The sequence below is a fragment of the Notechis scutatus genome, chromosome 1, assembly GCF_049901735.1.
Source record: "Notechis scutatus isolate UNSWTSFEM ecotype Mainland chromosome 1, rNotScu1.2, whole genome shotgun sequence".
In the NCBI taxonomy this organism is placed as follows: Eukaryota; Metazoa; Chordata; class Lepidosauria; order Squamata; family Elapidae; genus Notechis; species Notechis scutatus.
Window position 1 is genome coordinate 298,944,347 of NC_142009.1, and position 23,748 is coordinate 298,968,094.

General features: G+C 37.5%; 1 protein-coding gene across 1 annotated transcript in view; it reads right to left on the bottom strand.

The window, feature by feature from the left end:
* Positions 1-13,342, bottom strand: part of KCNK10 (potassium two pore domain channel subfamily K member 10) — a 57,191-nt gene extending 43,849 nt beyond the window's left edge. Inside the window, exon 1 of the mRNA XM_026679148.2 lies at positions 12,263-13,342. Coding sequence (XP_026534933.2) covers positions 12,263-12,314 — 52 coding nt within the window. The 5' untranslated portion in view covers positions 12,315-13,342. The remainder of the gene's footprint in view (positions 1-12,262) is intronic.
* Positions 13,343-23,748: the final 10,406 nt, after the last annotated feature.

Here is a 23,748-nt window from a genome sequence, read left to right on the forward strand (position 1 = left end):
TCACCAAACCCTCCTGCAGTTCAGAAATAGTATTTTGATAATAGGTGACATAATAATTTCCTTAAATTCTGAAAGTACTCAGAATTTCATAAATTTCAGATTTCCATAAATTTGTCATAGCAAAATGAGTTGCCAAGGACAACAGCAGCAATATTCCTTCCTTCGTTCAATTTATATGGCCACCCACTTGCAGAGCAACTCTGGATGGCTAGCAGAGATAAAATAAATGCAACAATAAAAAAAAACAAATGCAGTATACTGCATTGGAAATAAAACATGGCATTTCACATACACACACACATACACACACACACACACCATGAATTCATATATCTTCCTAGCCCAGTACTAGTCTTAAAAGGCTAATGGCACACTTGGGACCAGCCAGATCTTGGGGGGAATGGGGGAAATAGCACGTGTACTGTAAAGGAGAAGGCACACTTTGGAATTCCATCAGAAGACACTGTTTAAGATACAACTTAACATGGACCTTGTCAAGCACCTCCACATTTGTAGGATGGTCAAGGATAGCTGGAGAGAGGCGGGGAGGGAGAGAGTGGGGGACTCAAATAACCTTACTACAAGTACAATAAAGAACATACTGTAAGGCTTGCTCAGGTGGACGTTTTACAAGTGTCACTTGAGAGAGCAATAAATAGGAGAATGCTACAAGGGCAGACGTTACATCATAGCACAAATTGCTACTAAACATCTGCATGCTGAAGCAGGGACTCCTCCTCTTTCTCCTTTTTCCTCTACTGCACTTTACTGAGCTGGCAGGTCTTGCCAGCCTGGAGAAAGACTACAGCACCCTGGAGAGCACTTTCTGAAAATCTAACATGCATCTGGGTGAACACAGGAACAGCACTGCATAGAAGTCACAAAGAAATGATAACATCAGCATTATGTGAAGTTGCTGGTCTCCACATTCTAAGGCTTTTGCAATACTATACCAGTGCTATATGAATGGCTATAGGCCAACCACATGTTTCATTAAAAGCATACTAGCACTTAGGTTAGAGTTTCTATATATATCTTGGCCTGTCAGGAGGGGGCAGGACATAGCATTCAGTTTAGGACTAATCCAATTCTAGACTTACAGTCCTAAGAAAAACCAGCATATGCCTGAGTCTACAATGGACTTATTAGTCACCAAGGGGTGTTTTCATAAATTTATTTTTGAAGATAACTAAAATAGGGAAGAAAAATTTAAGTTCTCTCTTACAGTGCAATTCCAATCTGTAACTCGAATTTCAGGTACAGAGATATATTTTGCACACATATGAAGCTTCTATAGTTTGAAATAATGTTCTTAATATAATGTGCATTTTAGCTCACCATATTTTTTTTGAAGGCCACCAAGCAGAGTTTCTTCTAAAACAAGTAATGGTGCCTGTTTGTTGTATTACAGTTTCAAAAATATTTGGATTTCTTGCAGTCCCAATGATTATGCTTCTAATCCTGGTGGTAAAGCACAGCCATAAAGATTTAAATGAAAGGAATTTGAACATGTTAAAAATGTTAGCCATATATAATTCACTGTCTATTTAATTCTGAAATATCCTTGGCTTCTCTGCAGCTTAAATTATCTAAGTTTTGAAGGTTTGTTTTTCTCTTTTTTTTCCAGGTTCCTATTCAGTATGAGGGCTCAACAGGTGGCTACATCTAGCCAATTTTGGCTGATTTTGAAAGATCATAAACAGTACCGGATCTAGTTAATACTTGAATGGAAGACCATCAAAAATTCCCAGAGCTGAAGACTATGGAACTTGAATGGGTCCATGTGATACAAAGAGTGAAGCTTGATTTGGAGAACATTTTAATTAATGAAAAAGATGTGTATAAACTGTTAGAACAACAATAAAGAATTAGCTTTGATAACAGAGTAAGCAGTATCTTTCCCATCTGCTCATTGAGCTGATACATAACAATTTACAATTTGTTACTATCTGCCAGTAATACTAGAATGCCAACAATTTTCAACAAGAGTCCAAGAGACCCTGGTCAAAATTGCTGATTTCTTGCAGTGCAGGGAAATCAACAATCTTCAAAGAGAGTCCCTGGGAAGAAGCTTCATTTCTTTTCTCTCAATTACCCTGTTCAAAGACACTGGGAAGGAGGTAGAGATGAGAAGAGGAATTAAGGTGGGCGAATTTGGAGGTGGAAAGCTGTGTTAGTTCACGGTTGCAAAACAATCAGAAAGTGTCTGGTAGCACTTTATCCAACTTTTCAAATTTTATAAAAAGGCATCAGATTTTGCAAGCCACAGTTCAAAAAGGTGATGTCAGACTCCTTCTGGTGGGCAAGTACTGCTAAGTCCACATGCAGGTATACACCAGAGGTGGTATTCAGCGGGTTTTGACCAGTTCTGGAGAACCGCTAGCGGAACTTTTGAGTAGTTCAGAGAACTGGCAAATACCACCTCTGACTGGAGATTTTACAGTATCCTTCCCCTGCCACGCCTACCAAGCCACGCCCACAGACCTGGTAGTGAAAAAAAATTTGAATCCAACCACTGGTATACACAATATCTGACTCGGTGATTGAGGGATGTTTCAGTGCCAAATGAGGTTGTCCATCTTAATGATATGGCACATAGATACATAAAAGCTGCACGGTGGTAACCAAAAAAACCAAAAAGACTCCCTCCAGAAATATTGTTTTCTCACAAAGATAGTGAGTTGTACTAGTAGGAAATGAGAAATAATTACATTTCCTTTGAGAACATTTTCATAGTATCACAAAATAGAGAGAAATGGAGAGAGAGGTGGTAATTAAGGGTAAGGTGCTAGGTTGGAACCTGGAAACCATTGAGAATTTTAGTTCTCTCTTAGGCAGGAAAAACAGCTAAATGACTTTAGGCCAGAGTCATCCTTGTCTCGACTTGAACCTTTAAACAAGAATGATCCTTAACTCCATTTGTTAAGAAAGGTATAGTTTACTAAAGATCAAATGAAAGACAACAGAGCAAAGCCAAACTGAAATTCGCACGCCAAAATCCCCAAATGTAACTTTCCCCCATTGCTGGCCCCATTAACCCAATCAATTTCAAAGAAGGTGTTTTCAAAATGGTCACTTTGAGTGTGGGCTGGTATGCAGGTGGGTTCCATTCCCAGGAGTCTGGCCTTGAAGACATGTCTCAGAGAGATACAGTGAAAATTTGAAGCCTTCCCCCTTCCCATGCAGCTCCGCTCCCTCAGAGTTCATGGGAGACTAATACTGAGCAATAGCAGAATGCAGGCATGAAGTAACAGTTCTGACAGCTGGTTACTTCAGCCATATGTAAGGTGCTTGTTATGGGAGAAATAGAAGAGCATTATGTGCACCACCTTGAGTGTGCACCACCTTGAGTGTGCACCTCTACAAAAGAAAGGCATCGTATAAATCTACTAATAATAGTATTCTTAAGATTTGCCTTTCATTTGCCTGATCAGTTTATAATTACTTAATAATACTTCAGAATAAATTTAGAAAAGATACTTTAAATTGCAAACTCCAAACTCCTTAAAGCAGCTATATAATCCCTGGGAAAACCGTGGCTACATTAACAAGTTGCAGACAGGATACATTTATGCTGTCATTCATTTAGGGAGCTAAATCCAAAGCTGAATACAGCCTACTGGTTCAACAAAACAACCATCCATATTTTAGATAAAATAAAGCCTACACTTTTTATTCCTTTTCTATTTTTGAAATTTCAAAATGAGTATTTGCATTTTTTTGAAATGCAAAATTGCTTTATAAATCCAGCTCTGATATTCCAACATCCAAACTGACTGTCAGGCATCTTACAGGATGATGATGAGGATGGATAATTGATTATTGTTGATTATGATGATTCATATAGCTTTGTATGTTTCCAGTGTCTTCAAAACTGGCAAGAACTGAGTTGTTCAAACACAAACCATGATCCACTGAATCTTAAATATCCTTGCAGTGTCTTAATCTTCAAAAAAAAAAAAAAAACCTGATCTCAAAGAGACATTTTTTTCCTTTCTATTTGAGGAGACTTTTCAATAGAGCATTTTGTTCTTTTCCTTTATTGATATCGGTGTCATAGCTTCTGCCAATTCACGTCCACAGAGCAACAATGTTAAATAAGCTGAGCTATAGCTTCTTGAAATCTGAATGAAGTAGGACCAGTTATAGATGTTGTGTTGCTTGCCAAGTAGTTCTACAATTTTTATACATCAGCACAAGCCATCAGGGAACATATTTTGCAGCCATTCAGTGAATCCGATTCCGCTGCTCCACGCAAGAGAACAAACAGTTTAGCACGTACAACCACCAGCTTCTGTAGGATTTTGGTTTCAAGAACACGACTTTTGTGCAACAGCTTGTTTATACTGGGGGCTGAGATGCCAGTCACTGCAGTAAGAATACCTCATAACCTTTTATAAACTAATTAAATGCAGCATCCACTGTAACAGTGACAATGAAACTTTGCTAACTCAAACAAGTGAATGAAGTTGGTAGGTTTCTTTCCCTTTCTAATTGCTTTTCTGAAAAAAAATAATCTATAAGTGCTTTCTCCAAACTAGCACTTTCCAAATAGGTTGTGATTACCTTGAGCAAATGACAATCCTGGTTTAGAATTTGGGATGTTTTGGAGTCAGCTTAGCTGGAGTTGGAAAAAGAAAGTTTGGAAAAATAGTTTCTGAGACCTTCTTACAAATTAATCTAAGGAAAGATTTATGAGCCCTTCTCATGGAATACATACTAGAGCTCAATTCTGTTACTTTTACTGGAATAGCACTGAGAGTCTTCAAGGAATGTTAGAGGGAAATTAGCAAATAGCACTTTTAAAAAGTGTTTCAGATATCTCTTTATAAGAATTGCAGTTTTCTGCTTACCTTCCCAGAAGAGACGACATCTGAGTCAGTTCTTCTGGGATATGAGCTCTACACAGCTCTGGTAAACCACAGTGTTTTATACCTATGGCATAGAAGAGTCCTATGGGATGGCATCACTATAGTAATGCCCCTTGTTGCTTCATGACAATGTTTCTTTTTCTTCCAAGATTCCCTCCTCCAAATTTTGCTTTTATCCAAATGTAGACAAGGGATTAATAGAACAGAATAAAGTGCAAACCTGTGATTAATGAATGGGAAACTTGATGGAGTTATTCACAACACTTGTAGAGAGAGAAATTTCAAGTAAGAGAATGATGAGCAATTACTCTGCAGTTGTTCAACTTAAAAAAAGCTAACACACCAATTTGGTTGATTGTTTGCTAGCAATTGCTCCACTCCATACAAACCCCAGACATATGAACATTTTGGGATTTATCCATGACATTAAACCCTTAGCCTCACTGCTACAGAAGAGGCAAGAGGGCAAAACATGTCCCCAGTTGCAAAAAATAAATAATTTTAGAAGATTTTATAGAAGGCAGTAATATCTAATGGCATTTGAACTAATTGGTCCTTTACTCAGATTTACAAAGGAGTCTTGCTTAGCACCCATCACCAATTCTTGACTCCAATTTCTACTCCCAAAGTAGAATTGTCAGTAAGGATGGAGGTCACTGTGAATTCTTTGTAAAGAACAGATGCAGAGTTATTGTGACATGATGAATGTTTAATTCCTCTCATTTATTTCTGTGGCCTGAAACCTCATGAATAACAAAATAAAAATTTAAAAATTGGCCTGCTTCGTTTGGCACAGCAACAAATACGTGAGATCTGGAACTACCTTACAAGTAATTTAGGCATCAAGAGTCATGAAGGGAAAAAAGTGAAGACATCTAACACTGAGATCACCAGCAATCTCACTGACTATGCTGATATATTGGGCTATATATTGGGATATATTGGTTCAGGTTGCCCTGCTTATTATGCTGCACCTGACATTATCAAGGGCACACTGCTCATATTGAACACCCTCTATACTAAAATCCTCAGGCTAAACTGATGTGCTCAAGTAATGTTGAAGGTCTACTAGGTTGCTTACCTACCAGGTTGTTCACAATCAGGCATATCTGATTTCTGAGGGATCTGTTCGAGGTTTAGTTTTAGAGCTATAAAACTAACTTAATATTACATTGCATATGACAGTGAATATAATACTAAAGAATATGTGCATATGTGTAAAAGAAAATGACTATGTGATAGAGTATCTTCCAATACGTAACAATTCAACTCTTCTTCAAATGTGTACAATATCCCACTTTCTTGTCCTTCTTTGCAGAAACAAAGTAAATAATATATATTTCAGATACTATATGAGATTGGTTAAAATTAGTGCCCAGTATGGATAATTCAAATCCAAGGATGGTGGCCATGTAAAAGGACACATTTATCATTCCAACAACAGGTGTGGATTGTCAATGTCAAAGATGCTCAAATGGTGTTACAAATGTTTTGGGGTTGCACCCAAGATGTCTATTACTACTGCTTTCTTTTTGCTACAATTGTTCTACTTCTATTTGCAGGTCTTTGCATTTTGTGATTTTCTCCAGTTCTTTCTCTGCTATTCTACTGTCCCTGGGCATTGCAATGTCCAGGAAACAAATGCTTTTGTCGTTCTTAACAAAATTATTAAGTCTGAGGTATTGTGTGGCAGATGCTTGTCAGTTTGAATTCTAAAGTCCCAGAGCACTTTAGCTTCTTTATTTTCTTATTTTGTCTATTTTGTGGTCCCATCAATTCTTGCTTGCAGACCATAGTATTTCTTGAAGATATTCCAGTGTACCATTGTTGCTACTTTGTCATGCCATTGTTTATAGTCAGCCTGTGTGATCTTCTTGTAGAAGCTAACTAGGTCATCCATTGCTTCTTCAGTTTCTCTGCAGAGATGCCATTTGCTAACTGTTGCTATCATCACAATTCTGACTTTATGTGCATTTGTTCTTAAGACTTGGTCTTTTGCAGACAGAATTAGCCTTGCTTTCTGTGTCTTCAACTTTCCTACTCTTAGCATTGTGAGGTCTTGCTGCTTTGTAGGTGTTTTTTTTTTTTTAATGTACGGTCCATGTAATACTTTGCCTTGCCATGCCTCTTTTCTATTCTTTATCTGGTCTTTTTTATAGGCCAGTTTCGTCTGTCTGCTATTCAATAAACCTTTGTGGTGTTCTAATTTCAATGCATCTACTTCACTATCCTTAGTTATTATTCCAATGGCCTTTTTTCTTATTTGATTGTCGTATGTATATGCAACATTCCAGTCATCTATGATCCTTGATAAATAAATAGACTGTTAAGATCGCTGCATGGATGAAGAACATGATTGTCCTTATTTTTCTGCTCTTCTATCCAGGGTTTGAATGAGTCCATTTTTTTCAGCTGTATAGCTAATTATCCAGATGTAAATCACCTTGATTGCATTTTTACCCCTCAGTGTGAACTTTAAGATCTTCTTCACTCTCATTAAGTATTTACTAACATTCTTCTTGACATCAGTATGCTTGATGTTGTCAGCTTGAAAGATGCCCACATATTTGTAGTGATCATCTTCATCCAGTTTCTTGATATTATTTTCATAGGGCATCTTGTTCCATCCAAATTCCATTGCAATATCTTGGCTGTATATTCAGTGTTGAGCAGTGATTCCATTTCAGATGATGTTTTTCTATGTCAAGGAGATGGGACAGCCATGTAAAGAAGATTGGAAAGCATGTAAAAAGTGGGAAAGCTTGGAAGATATTTTTGATGTTTGATAGTCATGGCTCAACTTGCTCAGTGTTGTTGATAGAGAAATCATTGCAATGACAAACAGTATTTTCCAAACTGTGCTGCTGTTAGACATTTTTCACTATGCCCCAGATGTGTCCATTGTGCAGCTCCCATATTGGTGCACAAATCTGTATCTTCTCCACTCAGGAGCTACTCAAATTTTGTCCATTGGATGTATATCACGTCCTAACTCAGCACTACTGCAGACCTTTTTTTCCAAACCTGCCTCATTTCTTATCCTATCAATTCTTATCTTGTGTGGGCATTCTGACTAGATTTTTAATAAGCTTCCTTGGATGTAAGGAGACATTAATGAAAACAGGTTAATTTTGAGGTAATTTCTAGCAAATGCAACTGTAAACTTGAGAGCATTAATTAATTATGGGTGCAAATGAGAAAATATCACTAACATTATAGCCATGTTCTTGTCATAACTGAGCATGATTCTACCAAGAAAAGCAGGATTGGATACTAGTGAATGTAGTGTCACTCCCTGGTTCACATAACTTCTATTTACAGTAATTCACTGGGCCAGCTGCAGTATCTCTATCACTTCAAAGTCTGATGTAATTCTGTGACATCTCCAGACAGGATAAAAAAATCTTCAGGAGCGAGGTTTCATGGACCAATGATCTGATCTAGTTTAAGGCAGTTTCTTTCATTCTATGCATGTAGATGATGTTATTATCACTGGGTTCAGTAAGACATAAGGTTATATGGGGCTTTCTATCATAAACTAGTTTTCTGTGAAAATGGCAATGCTTTATGGATGAATGTATATCCAGTCCTATCATACAGCTTCCCCAAAACAAAAAGAATAATGAACTATTGTACTTGATGCTGCTGGTGAATGAGTAGACTGGTGTTTCAATCCCAATAACTTTTTTTAAGGCTGAAGACTCATTCTCCCCAACAAATAACTGGGGATACCATAGCAACCATATGTATGTTATATTCTCAGGATATGCAACCATAACCTTTTACAGAAATCCAGAATATCAAATCAGGGATGGAGAATTCTCAAATTAAACTTAGAAAAATATTTTTCTCTACATTTCGGTCAGTTGATTTAAAATTTTTCCCTTTCTTACTTTGTAACATCCCTATTTCTATTCATGTCAATGGTGTAAAAGTGTAACTGTCATCAGCTAATATTTTATATGTCATGCCTAGAGGGCCATTCCCAATTACATTGAAAAAAACACAGATTTGTTACCCAATATAAACAAAATGTTTGTGAAATGGGCAGCTATATACGGTAAACTTCAGAAATAAATACATGTTCATTCTGGAACTCAATGATTACATTTCATGAGTATCACATTCCATTTACATATGGTACTGGGCAAAAAATGAAACAGCTATTAATTCATTTAAAAATATTAATTTTAACATGAGCATATATCTTGCAATTATTGAACATTAAAACTTAAAATGTCTTAAACATTTTGTGGATGTATCAAACAACCTATGATTTGCCGTATTAAAATAGTAATCAGAGACCATCCAGAGAATTAGACACATCTAATTGCATCTTGCGTAAATTTCATAACACACAGTCAGAAAACTAGAGTAGCTGAGTCTATAAAACATCAACATTCAGAGTTGGATGTTTTAACATCCTATCAGAAATGCAATATGACTTGCATTGCTCCATCTATCGAGGGATACCAAATCAGATTAACAGATGTTAATTATGTTTAATGTTATCCCAATGTATCTGATATGATTTATTATCCCATAATTGTGACTATATAAATGTACTGAACATATAACCAATGTGGTGCATTTTTTAAATCAGAAACTGAATATTCTTACTTTAAGAAAACTTCTGTAATTGTTCACATTCAAATGATTTGTGATGTTTGATATTTTAGATACACATTAATTAGATTGAAAAATTATGACTCCAATTATGTAACTATTTTCAAAACTAAAAGTATGCTACTGTCAATATATCATATTAAACTACATAGGGTTGGACCCTAATATACCCATATGTAGAACAAACCCATTGTAGTTAATTAGGACTTACATCATATTAATTTCAAGTCTAAGATTAAACCTAGGGCTAGTAATCCAAGCATTTTCATTTTTTTTAAAAAAGCCAGCATGTTTGTATTAAACATTTAATGTTTTTCTCATTTCAGGGGTTAAATCCAGTGTTCTTTTTACAAATGAAACATGTACTTCCTTTTGACAAGAAACTGAGATTCTGCCAACTGAAAATGGGGACTAACCTCTTCTGATTCCCTGCATCTTTTCTAACAGTTTTTATAAATTCTCCCTGCTCCCAGTTGCCTAGAATAGTTTTCTAGAGGCTCAGACAAAAGGGAAAAATAGCATAAATTGTTTCTGCTATCCTACCAATGATTCTCTGCAAACAAACTATTATCTTAGTCATATAAAAGATGTCTCATTCGTGCAGTAAAAAATAAAAATAAAAGCAGCTCTTTTCCTTCTGTGCTACTGCAAGAGCATTAGATCACCTTAAACTGAAAACAGAGCTTTGTGCTGCAACTCTATCAACAATGAACTCAAGCCAGAACCAGGTGCCCACAAGGGTTTGGCCCAACCTCTAAGAAGAAGCAAGGTCTAAACCATTACTGTGACTCTGAACCGACCCATTCATTTGTCCCAGAACATCTGGTCTCCACCAGAGAAGGCAATGGGCATAACTAAAAACTATTTAAAAATAACACCATGAATGGTTTCAAAACACACACAAAAAACTCCTTCTACTTCTTAACATTTTTTTCCAGATGTTATTTAAGGTACAGTCTGATAGATACGGCTGAGATCACTGGTGACAACTGGCTAAAGATCTGTTTAATTGGTTTTGCTTTCATGTGACTGATATTTAAATCTTACAATGAGTTCTCAGGTGAATTGACAGAAAAGTGGCAAAAACATAATTGCTCCTATATTAAAGGGAACCTAAAGTTGTTTGTGTTTTGTGTTAGCAGAAGAGCTTCATTTATATGGCCTGCTTTTTTTTTTTCCTTGTTGGAATTACTTCATAACTAAATACTTGATATCAGCATAAATATGGCAATTGACTCAATCACACATTAGAGAAATAATCACATCATAGGAATATTTACTTACTATCTGAACTTTTTAATACAACTGGAATCCACCACTTGTTGATCTTGAGGAGCCCTACTATTCAAAACTGATTAATTGGTCTTTGGAGGAACAGAGGACATCACTACCACCAACAATGTTTAGAAAGGATAGACTTCATTTTATTTATTTTGCAACAACAAAGCGTAGCAAATGAAAACCCACCCACCCTCAATAATGATGTTAGAATGAGCATCAATTTCATCATCTCTTAAGGTGAAAATAAGTTATTATGAAACTAGCAGCAAATGTACTTCCTTTGTCTATTTCAAATGCAGGTGTCTGGAATATCTGTATGATTCAGTTCTTTTGCTACGAAATCCATTGCTATGTCTGAAGACAACACAAAATTGGATATTTTGTCCATTTCAGCATACTGACAAGTTAAACAAAGGGTGAGAAAGGAATGGTAAAAAAAGGGAGCCAAGCCCAGTTCTTCAGAAAACATATAAATCTGTCAGTCTTCCTAGGACTGCAAACATCTTAGCATCTGCTGTTGCTGTTGATAAAATCCTAGACATTCAGCCTAGTCTGAATCATGAAGCGATCCTTATGCATCCACAGAGATAATGTCTACCACTTTCTGCAGGAAAAAAAACAAAAACCAAAATATACAAAATGTATACAAAATATACATTTAAGCATTTGTGTTAAGTGTGCACGCACAGGGATGCAAACTCGTGTGTTTTAAACAACTCCCAACTGTTGTACAGAACAGAATCCAGAAGAATCAGCTTCCTTCTATGTATTTACCCCTCCACTTTTTTTTTCACTTCCTCTAAGCTCAGAATTAAGCCCACTCATCCACCCAGCTTGGAGAGAGCTACTCCATTGTTTAAGAGGGATGAAAAACATTTTGACTGTCCAGTCTCCCCTAAGCATTGTTATTTCCTCAGGGCACCCCAATGGAAGTCCACTGCAGTCAGATTTCATCCCATCTAGCTGCCAAGAGACATTTGTCATTGAGGAAGCAAGAATGGCTCTTCTCTCGGTCTACCTACTGCTCTGTTTACTGGAGACAAAGATCACCAGAAGTGACAAAGAAGCCACCAGCATCAAGATAAAGCAATCTCCCTCCCACAAGACCTTTTATCCCAAAACAAATCTGTATCAGAAAGACTAAAAATAGTGTGTGGGGGCGAGAAGTGATGTCACATTTTTGTTTTCTGTTTTGGTTTGCTTTTTTCAGTTAGACAAGTTTTTCCCTTTCCACCTCCCCACCCTTCAACCCTGCAGATCCCAAGACCGTCGTAACACTGACCACCTTCCAAGAGACCAAGGAGAGAAGGGCAGAGCTCCAATTAACAACAAAGCTTTCCCCCAAATCTCTTCTCTCTCATGCATCAGATGGGTGGGTTAATAACAAGCACAAATACAGCTGCGAAGGCAGACAGGGAGAAACGCTGCATGTATTTAATTATTTGTTTGTTTACCAGAAAAAAAAGTGAAAAAGCAACACCAACCTTGAGGATTCCAGTTCACCTGTTTTCTTGGAGTCTCGATTGGAAATTTCATTGCTTCCTTTGCACAAAGGGAAGGGAAGGATTAAATAAATTCCCAATTTTTTTTCCTGCCTCAGAGCTGCAGCTAACAAACAAATTAATTTCGGGCCAGAGGGAAGACGGTTCCTTTCAAGAGAGGAAGGGAAAAATAAAGTAGTGGTTGCCAGGCAAAGATGAAATACACGTGAAGAGAGGGAAGGGAAGAAGGGAGTGTAGTTCTGAAGAGCAAGTGACAACGGTGGCAAACGCCAAAGTGAGCTTTGGGATAACTGAGAAAGGCAAAAATACCCCGGGAGAAAAAGAGGGAAGTCTGATTCAAGGCGCTTCCTGGTTTTATAAGGGCTCCCAGAGCTGGGTCCTCCTGTCCTTTTGCAGATGCTCCTCGGTTGCCCACTGCAGCATTACACATTGGGCTGGCGGCGCACACGTGAACGCGTCGTTCAGCCAGATGCAGAGCCGAGAGTGCCCGGGAATCGCGCCAGTCAGCCACTCAGGCGAGCTTCGCCTGCCAGCTAGGCTGCTGTGGGCTGCTAAGACATCTGGAGAACGCATTGGACGAGCTCATCTCCGCCCCAACCAGCACCAGCAGCCGACCCCGCAGTTGCCGGAGACGAACCAAGAGCCGTGCACGACGCGCGAGAAGAGGCAGAGCGTGGAACCGGGGAAAAGAAAAGAAAAAAGTCATCCGCTTGCCGAAGGGAGTTGCAGCCGCATGGCTTGTGGGAGGGCGCAGGAGCTCATCCTATATGAATGCAGCGGCGGCGGCGGCAGGAGGAGGAGGAGGAGGAAGCGCGAACTAGGCGGAGAAGGAAACACAGACTCGCCGCTTCTTCGGCTTTGGTCCAGCCGTTCTCAAAGAGTTGTGTGGACGGACCTCGCTTGGCAGGGCTGCCAAAAAGCGGCCGGAGCATCCGTGGCCTCGGGAGCAAAAGGGGGAAAGAGGGTGGCGCTCCGATTGCATTATTGGGGTCGGGGGGGCGTAGATGGTGGCTGGCTACTTACTGGCTCGCTTTCTCGCCTGGAGGAGGAGATTGCATTGCGGTGTTGTTAGGTGGAGTTTTGCAGCGGAGACGCGCTTGGCTGGGTTGGAGAAGCGGTCTTCGGCGGTGGGAGGATGGGGGGGAGAGGCGGGGGACAGAGCTCGGAGGGGGTCTCCTGCCACAAAAAACTCGTATCAGCTCAAGCATTGGCAGCTGTGATTTCACACTGTTGTGTAAATAGTAGTAGTAGTAGGAAGAGACTGAGATGAGACCTAGGACGGAACCGTCGAGAACTTTAGAACCATGGCTCGATCGGTTGTGTTCGCACGGTACAATGAACCAAGAGGTAGACACTCGTTTTGGCGTGGTGGCCCAGACGAATGCCGCCATGTTACTCTTTCCTCCCCTGCCCCCGCCCCCATGTAACGGTGGGCGCAAATAAGCTAAAAGACCACGAGGTGCGAAGTCGAACATAGTTTGTTCGAAGCCTACCATAGGGGCTGAGAGGGTGCGAAGGGTGACATAGGTTAGAAGGTGGGACAGTGTGACTCTCAGCAATTAGGAGAGTGAAGCCAAGTGAGCTCAGGAGAGCTCAAACTTCGCAAGAGCACCCAATGGTTTCATGTACAGAGAAAGTACTATAGATCAATACAAAAATAGAAAAAAAATATAGGTAAAGTCAAATGTGAAAGTAGGACTTAGTTGTAGCATCACCCTGGAAATTGGCGCTGTAGAAATTTGGGCTACCCCAGATAGTCCTCAGCTTGCAATAGTTCATTTGGTGACTGTTCAAAGCTACAAACACCACTGAAAACAATGACTTATGACTGTTTTTCAATTACAACCTTTGCAACATCCCCATAATCATGTGCTCCAAATTCAGATGCTTGGCAACTGGGTTCATATTGATGACTGCTGCTTTGTCCCAAAGTCATGTGATCAAATTTTGTGACCTTCTGACAAGCAAAGTCAATGGGGAAACCAGATTCATTTAACAACCAGGGTACTAACTTATCAACTGCAATGATTCACTTAACAACTGTGGCAAGAAAGGTTGTAAAATGGGGCAGAATTCACTTAACAAATGTCTCACACCACAACATAAACTTTAGGCTCCATTGCAGTCGTAAGTTGAGGACGCCCTGTATTTGCATAGCCCTAACTTGGAAGTAAATGTCATAACTATTCAGTAGGGCCCAGGTAAATGTGCATAACATTGCAAAATTAATTATCACGATTATTTTGTTACATTGGTCCATTTCCCTCCACATTCTTTTAACCCCTTTTTCAAACAAAAACAGTAGACACGAAAAGGTTTTGGAATACGTTTTATATACTTCAACCTGAGCAATTGCAAGCTTTTTTAAATAGCACATTTGTCCAGTTTTGTAACACGGGTCAAGAATGAGGTAAACGAGAGGTCACCCAGGCTAGGCTGGAGGAACAAGTCTCAAGAAGAGCATTGAGGATTGGGAAGCCTTTGGTACATTAGGACAATTAGGTGGCCTTGCAAATCTATTGGAGAACTCAGAGGTGGTATTCAGCAGGTTCTGACTAGTTCTGGGGAAACGGTAGCAGAAATTTTGATCGGAGAACTGGCAAATACCGCCCCCACCTCCATCTATTCTCTGCCTCCTGAGTCCCAGCTGATTGGCTGGGTCTTCTTTTGTTGCCCTGCACAGGAGAACAGAGCTGGAAAGCAGGTTAGTGGGGTGGGGAGGGAATGGGGATTTTTTCAGTAACCTTCCCCCAGAAGTGGGGAGGGAATGGAGATTTTGCAGTATCCTTCCCCTGCCACGCCTACCAAGCCACGCCACGCCTACCAAGCCACGCCCATAGAACTGGTAGTAAAAAAAATTGAATCCCACCACTGGGAGAACTACTTCGATCTTTTAGCCCAAAGCATCAGGCTACAAACTAGGAGACCATGAGTTCTAATCCTGCCTTAGGCACAAAGCCACTGGAGTGACCTTGGGCCAGTCACTTCCTTTCAGTCCTAAGAAACTGGCAATGGCAAACCACTTCTGAAAAATCTTGCCAAGAAAACTGCATGGACCTGCTCAGATAGTCTGCCAAGAATCTGATATTTGAATGGAAAGGGGAAAAAACCAAGTCTATTAATAGTAATACTAAGTAGACAGGAGAACTTGTAGAACATTAAGTAGATATCTAAATTTTTACCCTTAAAAATGCTTCATGCTATCACATTTCCCACCCATTAAGAATTTTAAAGCAGTAAATGTTTGTCTGCTCACCTTTTCTTTCCAAGTTCCACTGTTGTTCATTCTGCCTTTTTCCTTGCACTCTGGGACTAGCTTCTGGTCAAAGACAGATTGGCACCAAGGTGTCCCCAAGGGAGATCAGCTGGTACTAAAGTCACAAGAATCTTCTGGGGCTACATTTGCCAGACAGAAAAATGAGACAGTCTTGAGTTCCTTTGAGACTCTGTAGCTGCTTAGCCCTGTCTGCAATTTATGCCTCAAAGATTCATTTTCTTTCTATTGCACAGCTTGAATATGCACATGTAAACTGGGAACCACAAAAGCAAATCATGTGAGTGTTCAAAGTATACAAGTGGGAATTGCAGTAAAATGTTGCTGGGTAGTACTCTTTTATATAAGCTGGATGTTACCATGATTACACCATTGTATTCTCCGTTCACCCATATTTTCCATTTCACCCGCCATCAGCGCTGTTAGGTATAGTCTTCATTTAACTGACTTTTAGGAAATAGAAGAGATCCTATCTAAAGATCATTTACTCCTATTTTTTTAATGTTTGTCTTGCACCTTTTGCAAATATTCCCTGAACCATACTGACATTTCCTTCTTGTACCTGGATGGGGTTGTTTTAGCTATATAAAGAGAAGCACTCAAGGTAATTGATGTATGTAAAGAGAGCATTACTGGTTCAGTGCTATGTGGTTCATGTAGAAAAAAAAAGACAAAATAAACTGTATGTATATGCTAAGTAAGTCCAAGGAGAAGTCATAAAATATACCTTTATATAGTCATTCTTATGCATAAACCACTGATGCCTACTTTGAATATTTTAATGACAGCTGGGCTGTTCATCCTGAATATAAATTACTGTTTGGCCAGGCATTGTTCAATTTGTATTAGAAATATTTGTAATATGCAAAAGTTGTAGGAAAATATTTGAACTCTAACCCTAACTAACTAGTGCAGTCTAACCAGGAGAGAAGATGTTGACGCAGACTGTTGATTTGAATTGTCTGGGTAATTAATTAGCTAATTCTCTTTTGCCTTATTTCTGCAAGTGTTCTTGGTATTTGTGTTTTCTTTCAGTGTGTTTTAACAATACAGTGAACTAAGAGGTTTTACATAATTTGTGGGCATATTAAAATAAAAGCTTACATCTTTTGAATCATTGTCTAAGCTGATGTCTTCTTGAGTTAATAGTTATTTCACACTTAAGTGCTATAGAGTTCACAAACTATTCTGTACATATTGATCCCAAAATATCTGAATTTTTCTATCTTAGCAAATAGGCATATATGAATTTAGGTCCAAGCTCTGTAAAGGACCTTGGATTACTCACCTCTAATGATCTAAGTGCTAGAGCCCACTGCAACTACATAGCCAAAAAGGCATTAAGAGTTGTTAACCTAATCCTACGTAGCTTTTTCTCTGGTAATATCACACTACTAACCAGAGCATACAAAACATTGCTAGACCAATACTCGAATACAGTTCATCAGTCTGGAACCCACATTACGTATCTGATATTAGCACAATTGAGAAAGTCCAGAAATATTTCACAAGAAGAGTTTTCTACCCTCTACTAGTTGTAGAATACCGTATGCCACCAGACTTGAAATTCTAGACCTAGAAAACCTTGAATTACGCTGTCTTCGGTCTGATCTAAGTATGGTATATAAAATCATACATTGCAATGACTTACTTGTCAATGAATACTTCAGCTTCAACCATAACAACACAAGAGCACACAATAGATACAAACTCAAGGTTAACCGCACCAAACTTGATTGCAGGAAATACGACTTCAGCAAGAGTGGTCAATGTCTGGAATACTCTACCTGACTCTGTGGTTTCTTCCCCAAACCCCAAAAACTTTAACCTTAGACTGTCTACTATAGACCTCACCCCTTTCCTAAGAGGTCTGTAGGGCGTGCATAAGCGCACCAACGTGCCTACCGTCCCTGTCCTATTGTTTCTCTTATTCTTCTTTATTTTTCTTATATGTACCCATTTCATGTATTCACAACTATGCATACACTTATACTTATTATCTTGTAAACAATTGGCAAATCAAATAAATAAATAAATAAATAAAATAAATACACCAAATAGGATACAACTACAGAAAGTTCAAACAAAAAACCCCCTTCATATTTCAGCTTATTGATGTTAATTAATTAGCCATGTTATAAGTATAAATCCCAGAGTGGATGATTGATGTCTCATTTGAATCTCGCTTGACAATTTAGACTTGAGACAAGCCATGCTGTGGAATGATCAATTCATAAAGGCTTTGAATGTTAACCTCTGCAGTAAAATGTTATTTTAAATTGGGATGCTATCTTCAAAGACAAAGGATACAAGAAGAAACAAAAACTTTATCTTACCCAGGAGTCTTTGGAATCTTTCCAAATTTTGTATACTCGTAAGATGATGATATCACACAACAACAGAACAATTTAAAGTGGCATGTTATTGGTTTTGTGAGGTCAAAATATACTCCTGGAATTACAGTTATATTGTAGAAAGACTCATGTGTTTATCGATGTCTCTTTCTCCCTTTTAATTCTGACCTCCATGTTAACCTGTTTGTGGTATACAATGGGAAAAAGACTTGTTAGGTGAGAGATTGAATTGTCTTGCTAACAGTAATGTAGGGAACAACAATTAATGGAAGAAATGATTTATGAGTTTGTTCTGCAAGACTTGAAGATAACATTATGGTTCCAGGACAAAGAGTGTTTTCTTCTGAATAGAGAATAATGCCATTGAAATCTAAAGGAGTTCTTGGCTTTATAATCACACAAATTTAATGTAATGTAAAACATAATTATATTAGGTGTTTTAGTCATAGTACAATATTTTTGACAGCAGTTGGAAGCAGAATCCAAGCTTATCCTTTCCTTAAATTAAGCTGGGAAAGCAATATTCCAAAACTAGGCCTATTTAGCAATGGGTCTTCAAAAGATTTCTTATAAATCATCCTCGATTCCACCATATTCATGGGCAGTATTATACTATAATTTTTAGATGGACATTTCTGGCTATAGCACCATCCTGTTTTAGTAGACTACTTAGACGACTACTTATACTATTACTGCTTGAGTAGTAGAGCAGCCATTCATAGGACAAAAGTCCAAAATACTTCATGCAAATTGCTGTCTATATTACTAGCAGCAAGATAATTCAAGAATATACTCTTGGAAACAAAATAGGAATGGGAAGCCATTGTAAGACAGTCATACCCAATTCAGCAAGGTTTACTCCTTAGGCATACAATGGGACTTTGTATAGCCCTTAGAACTCTTGGGTATAGCCTTCAAATAATTCTAAAACTTGCTCAATTATAATTTATCAATAGTAAAGAAGAACAGAACTAAATACATAATTAAACCAAATTAATTTTAATTTTATTTAAATATAGAATGGGTAGAATCTTGTTCAACTCCTGTTAATATAAAAATTAGTTTCTTGTAGACTATTTTGTTTTTCAATTTCCCAGTCTAATCTGCAATTCTGGCCTTTTCTTGTAGTATCCCTATCAACCAGATCTAATCCTGTTTAATTGGTTGAGATCAACTGGGTACTGTGGTGTGCTGGTGGATATAAAACATGTATTTTCATTTTATATAATGAAACCAAATTTAGATTTTATCACCACTCGTCTCTTAATTTGTACAAGCTGGCTGTTGTTCTTTGAGATTTAAGACAATAATGTATTTCTCTGAATGTATTTGAGGATGCTAAATACAAAATTTGGCACTCTCTGAAAAAAACACATCTTTTATTGCTGAGCTATGATGCTTTCTCCAATGAAAGACATTTTTATGGTATTCTAGGCTTCTTCAGTTGTCCTGAAACTGACATGCAAGGGAGGAAGAAGATAGAGAGAGAAACTTTAGGGGAAAAAGTGTTACTTTTTATTTAATACTATATACCCTGTTTATTCTCTTGGTGCTCAAGGTTCCATATATGGCAGGCTCTCCTAATTCTAATTTTGAAATTGAAATTGGTTGGGAGATGAGAAAGTAACTGACAGAAAGTCACATAGTAAAAACTTCATGATCAAGTGAGGTCTTGAATCTGGATTTCTCTAATCCCAGTTCTACAATTTAACAACTATACTACACTGTAGTGTAATTTACCAGACATTAATCAAGTGCTTATTTAATCCTGCCACTATTTTGTCAACAGATAAGAGGCAATTAGTTTTCACTAAATATACAAACATAAGGTTCATTTTTCGGAATTACTTGATTGATACATTCAACCATGAACATGTACAGTTGCTACAAATTTGGTTATAGGGAATTTTACGATTCCTATAACTTAATCAAAAATAGTTGATGCATATTATTCAAAGTGCTCAAAGAATGAACCTTGTAGCTGTCCAATGTTCTGAAACAGTCCAATAGCTGGTATTTATTCATTGTGGACAGTTTTCATACTGCAAATTAGCTAGGCAAAAAGTTCCAAGTTTCGCTACAGGATGGAATGTTTTTTGTTTAACATAAACCCAGTATATAGCTAGTGAACAAATATTTAGGTAATTATGAACATATATCAAGACTATTGAAAATAAGTTTACTTTCTGAAATAAATCATAGAGTTTGGTATTTGTGAAATGCCCACACATGCAAAGAGTCACAAGAAGTCTTCTTAGTAATCTTTTACAGTTCAGTCCCATCTCTTCATAAGGTAAATACTGAGCAAGAAAGATTGTAGAATGAAAAAGTCCAAATAAACAGATTGACATTTTTTGTGTATAGACTTACTAAAACTTGGGACCAGCACATCAGGGATGTAGTATCCTGGAATAATTTTCATAGAACTCTGCAGTATATAATTGTTATTAAATGTTAACAAACTCCTTCTATCATAAGCTATTAACTAGGGCCTCTGTTTACGTTTGTCAATGAAGTTCATATTCATACAAACTTATGTCAAAGTGAATGCGCTAGTGAATGTTTTAACGCTGATGGTGTGCTTGTGGCAATAATTCACTGAATAATTTCCTGTTCTTCATCTTATGTCCTCTAATAACATAGCTTCTCCTAAAGTCTGCTTGTGTGATATTTCAGAAAACTCTATAATGCATTTACATTCAGATTGTACCTTAAAATGTTTATTTCTCCAGGTCCTGTTTGAATTTATAACAAAGGATATTCTATAAACCAGATTTTTAAGTCAAAGGGGTATAGATCAAATCATAACAATGTCCAGCCATTGCTTTGGGGAAGAGTTTTCCTCTTTTCTCGGCATCTTTTTCTCCAGTGGACACATTCACTACAGAAAACAAGTCTACAGTATAGTTGCATAGGTTAATCATAGCTCAAATACAGCTATTTTGTTGAGAGCTGTGTTAGCCTGGCAAAAAAAACAGAATGCTGATAGCACCTTTTCAGATTAACAAACTGTCATCACCTGCTCTCATTCAGATGAGCCTGAGACAGGGAATCCTGTTCCAGGAGAGCTGGTTGGATCTCAGCCTATGGAAACTTTGAGCACTTAATCTCCTAAGGTTGATCCACCTGAAGTTGATTCGCCCTCAGCAGTTGCCTCTGCTTTCAAAAGATAAGGAATTGGAGCTGGAAAGATTGCCCAGCCTGAGCCTGCCATGTGCAACAGAGAGCAGAGCACTGGTAATTCAACATGTCTTAAACCCTAAGAGTTTTCCCCGTCTTTGATTGGATTCACCAGCATTGACACTATTTAGGAGCAACTTCTAACCTACTCTGTTGAGAACAACTGCTTTGTTTACCAGAACCTCTCCTGTTGCCTAAACTCTTGCCCAAGGGAACTCTGTTCTTTTGCATCCAGACTGGCTAACAACTGAGCCCAGAACTGAGGGAGATGGATGGTTAAAAGATATGAAATATAAATAAATAAAAATGCTATGTGCCTGCAAAGGTTACATTCCATTCCAACATGAAATCTCTCTCTGGTTCAGCAAGCCTTTGCTTTTTCTATGCCCAAAGTACTATACTATACTACAGGTATCACAAAATGTACTGTATGTACATGTACATTTTGACCTTGGTATTTAAAAGTTCCCCCCTCTATCTTAGAAGAAGAATGCTTAGATCCAGATTTATCAAAATATGCTATAATTAAGACTGTTCACTTGCAATGAGAAATCAGAGGAATTTATTTTTAAATTCAAGGGTATGCAAATGAATCAAACCATAAATTTATTTTGTAGTGCTAGAAAGGCCTATATTTTTTTAAAAAATCCAGGCTATTACTTTGTGATTTAAAACATGCAACCATTCTTTGGGGACATACATTTTAATGGTTAATTAAGAAATAAGCTTTTGCATATGGAACATAAGGCTAGTCATATTGCACAAGACATAAACTCAGAATTTTTGGCTTGGATAACTAAAATCAAACTCACAACTTCTTGATTTGTTCTCATAATGCTGCTAATTAGCACTGGTGTTATTTAATGCCTGGTATTTCAAATAGAAATAAAGTATAGCAGAAATTTCTCATATCTTTAATTCCATTCTGATATGCCTATAGGAATTAGCAAAAGAAAATGGAAAAATGATCTACTTCAATAGGAAATCCAGAGGCAAATAGATGTTTTTACATTCCACTCACAGGTCTATAATAAATTACTGCCATTTTAATTCCGTTTCCAGATTCTGGGATATCAGATTCTTCCAAATAATTTATAATTATCTCCAGATATTAGAAAAGTTAAGTCAATTTTGTGGTAAATAATTGGCTTCCTTGACCTTGTGTATTATTTGTAGGAATGTATATTAATAGAGTGTACAGTTTTAATCTATTTTAAAATAAAGATATCAGTACAATAGTCAAGGTAAGATTATAATGAATTCATTAGCTTGCTTTTGAGCAAATAACATGGATAACACATTCAACTTTCCATTTCTTCCATAAGTAAACTAAGATTAATTTAAAAGCCATTTCATGCATGCGTTCATTGACTTTGAAAGGAGTCAAATAAGTGAAAGGAGTTAAAGAAGCTGCTATTCAAACTGCTGTCATTCTGTTGAAAAACGTTAAGTGTGAGTTGGTCAGAATTCTGGAACAAGAGAAATTCTAATGAATAATGGCTTTTGTCAGAAAGGAAGAAGTAGAACTTAGTACATTCCTTAGATAATAGAGATATGTTGCCCAGTAACGAGGGAATAGTCAGGGACTTTTAAAAAATGGACGGTGTGAATGAAACTAGGCCTCTGTTCAGTTATGAAATGTCAATCTACCATATCACTTTCTGACATTTCTGGAACTTGCTCTTAGTAAATTAAAATAACAGTAAGAATAAGACAAAGTCATTGTTAGAATTATAGAACCAATAAAACCACCTGAATACTATTGAATTCTTCATTTATTTTACCTCTACATTATATGCAAAGCAACTGTTCAGGCCAAATGTTGGCATAACTGCTACCCAGTAGAGAATCCTAACTTGAAGATTCTCTGGTTTAGCAGTATCTATTTACAGGCAGATAGATCAACACAACTATGAAACTATTCCAACAAAACTACAATATCACTTTTGCCAGTGGAATTGATAAAAATAGGGTAGGGACATGGTGGGGTTACACACTGTAAATGCATGCCTTCTTGAACTTCTTCACCCATGATACATCTATGATGAAAATCAAACTTTACACTGTGTCAAGATAGTATATTTGTTGCTTTACTGAGATCAATGGAAATAATTCTTTCTACCACCCACCATATTTGGAATTTATTCATCAGATTACTAATTTGCCTTTCCTTCAGAAGCACCAAGTGATATAAATAGCTTTCCAGTTTTTCTCCCCAATAACTCTAGGAGAAATCTTAGGCTGATTGGTTATCAGTGGCCTAAAGTCACCCACAACAGGATGGACTGGGCTTCCCTGGTTGTAATTCAACACTATTATTTTAAGAAGGCATGATCTGAAAGCACATAATACAATGATATTCAGTGTTTCTAAAGGAGATTCTCTGAAAATTACTTTGAGTTCCATGGTGGAAGAAAGGCTGGTTTTAACTTTACAGATATGAGCGTCACAATATATATTTTCTACCAATTTTTTAACTATTATATTTTAATTACATGGATTTTAATAGATTTTAAGTTGTATTTAATATTTTACATTGTTTTACTGTTGTAAGTTACTGGATCTTGAGCATTCATATAAGCAGAAAAACAATATAAAATTGTTAACATTCCTGCTTTGTCACTATATGAATACGGTAGGGGCACCTTATGATCTTTCAG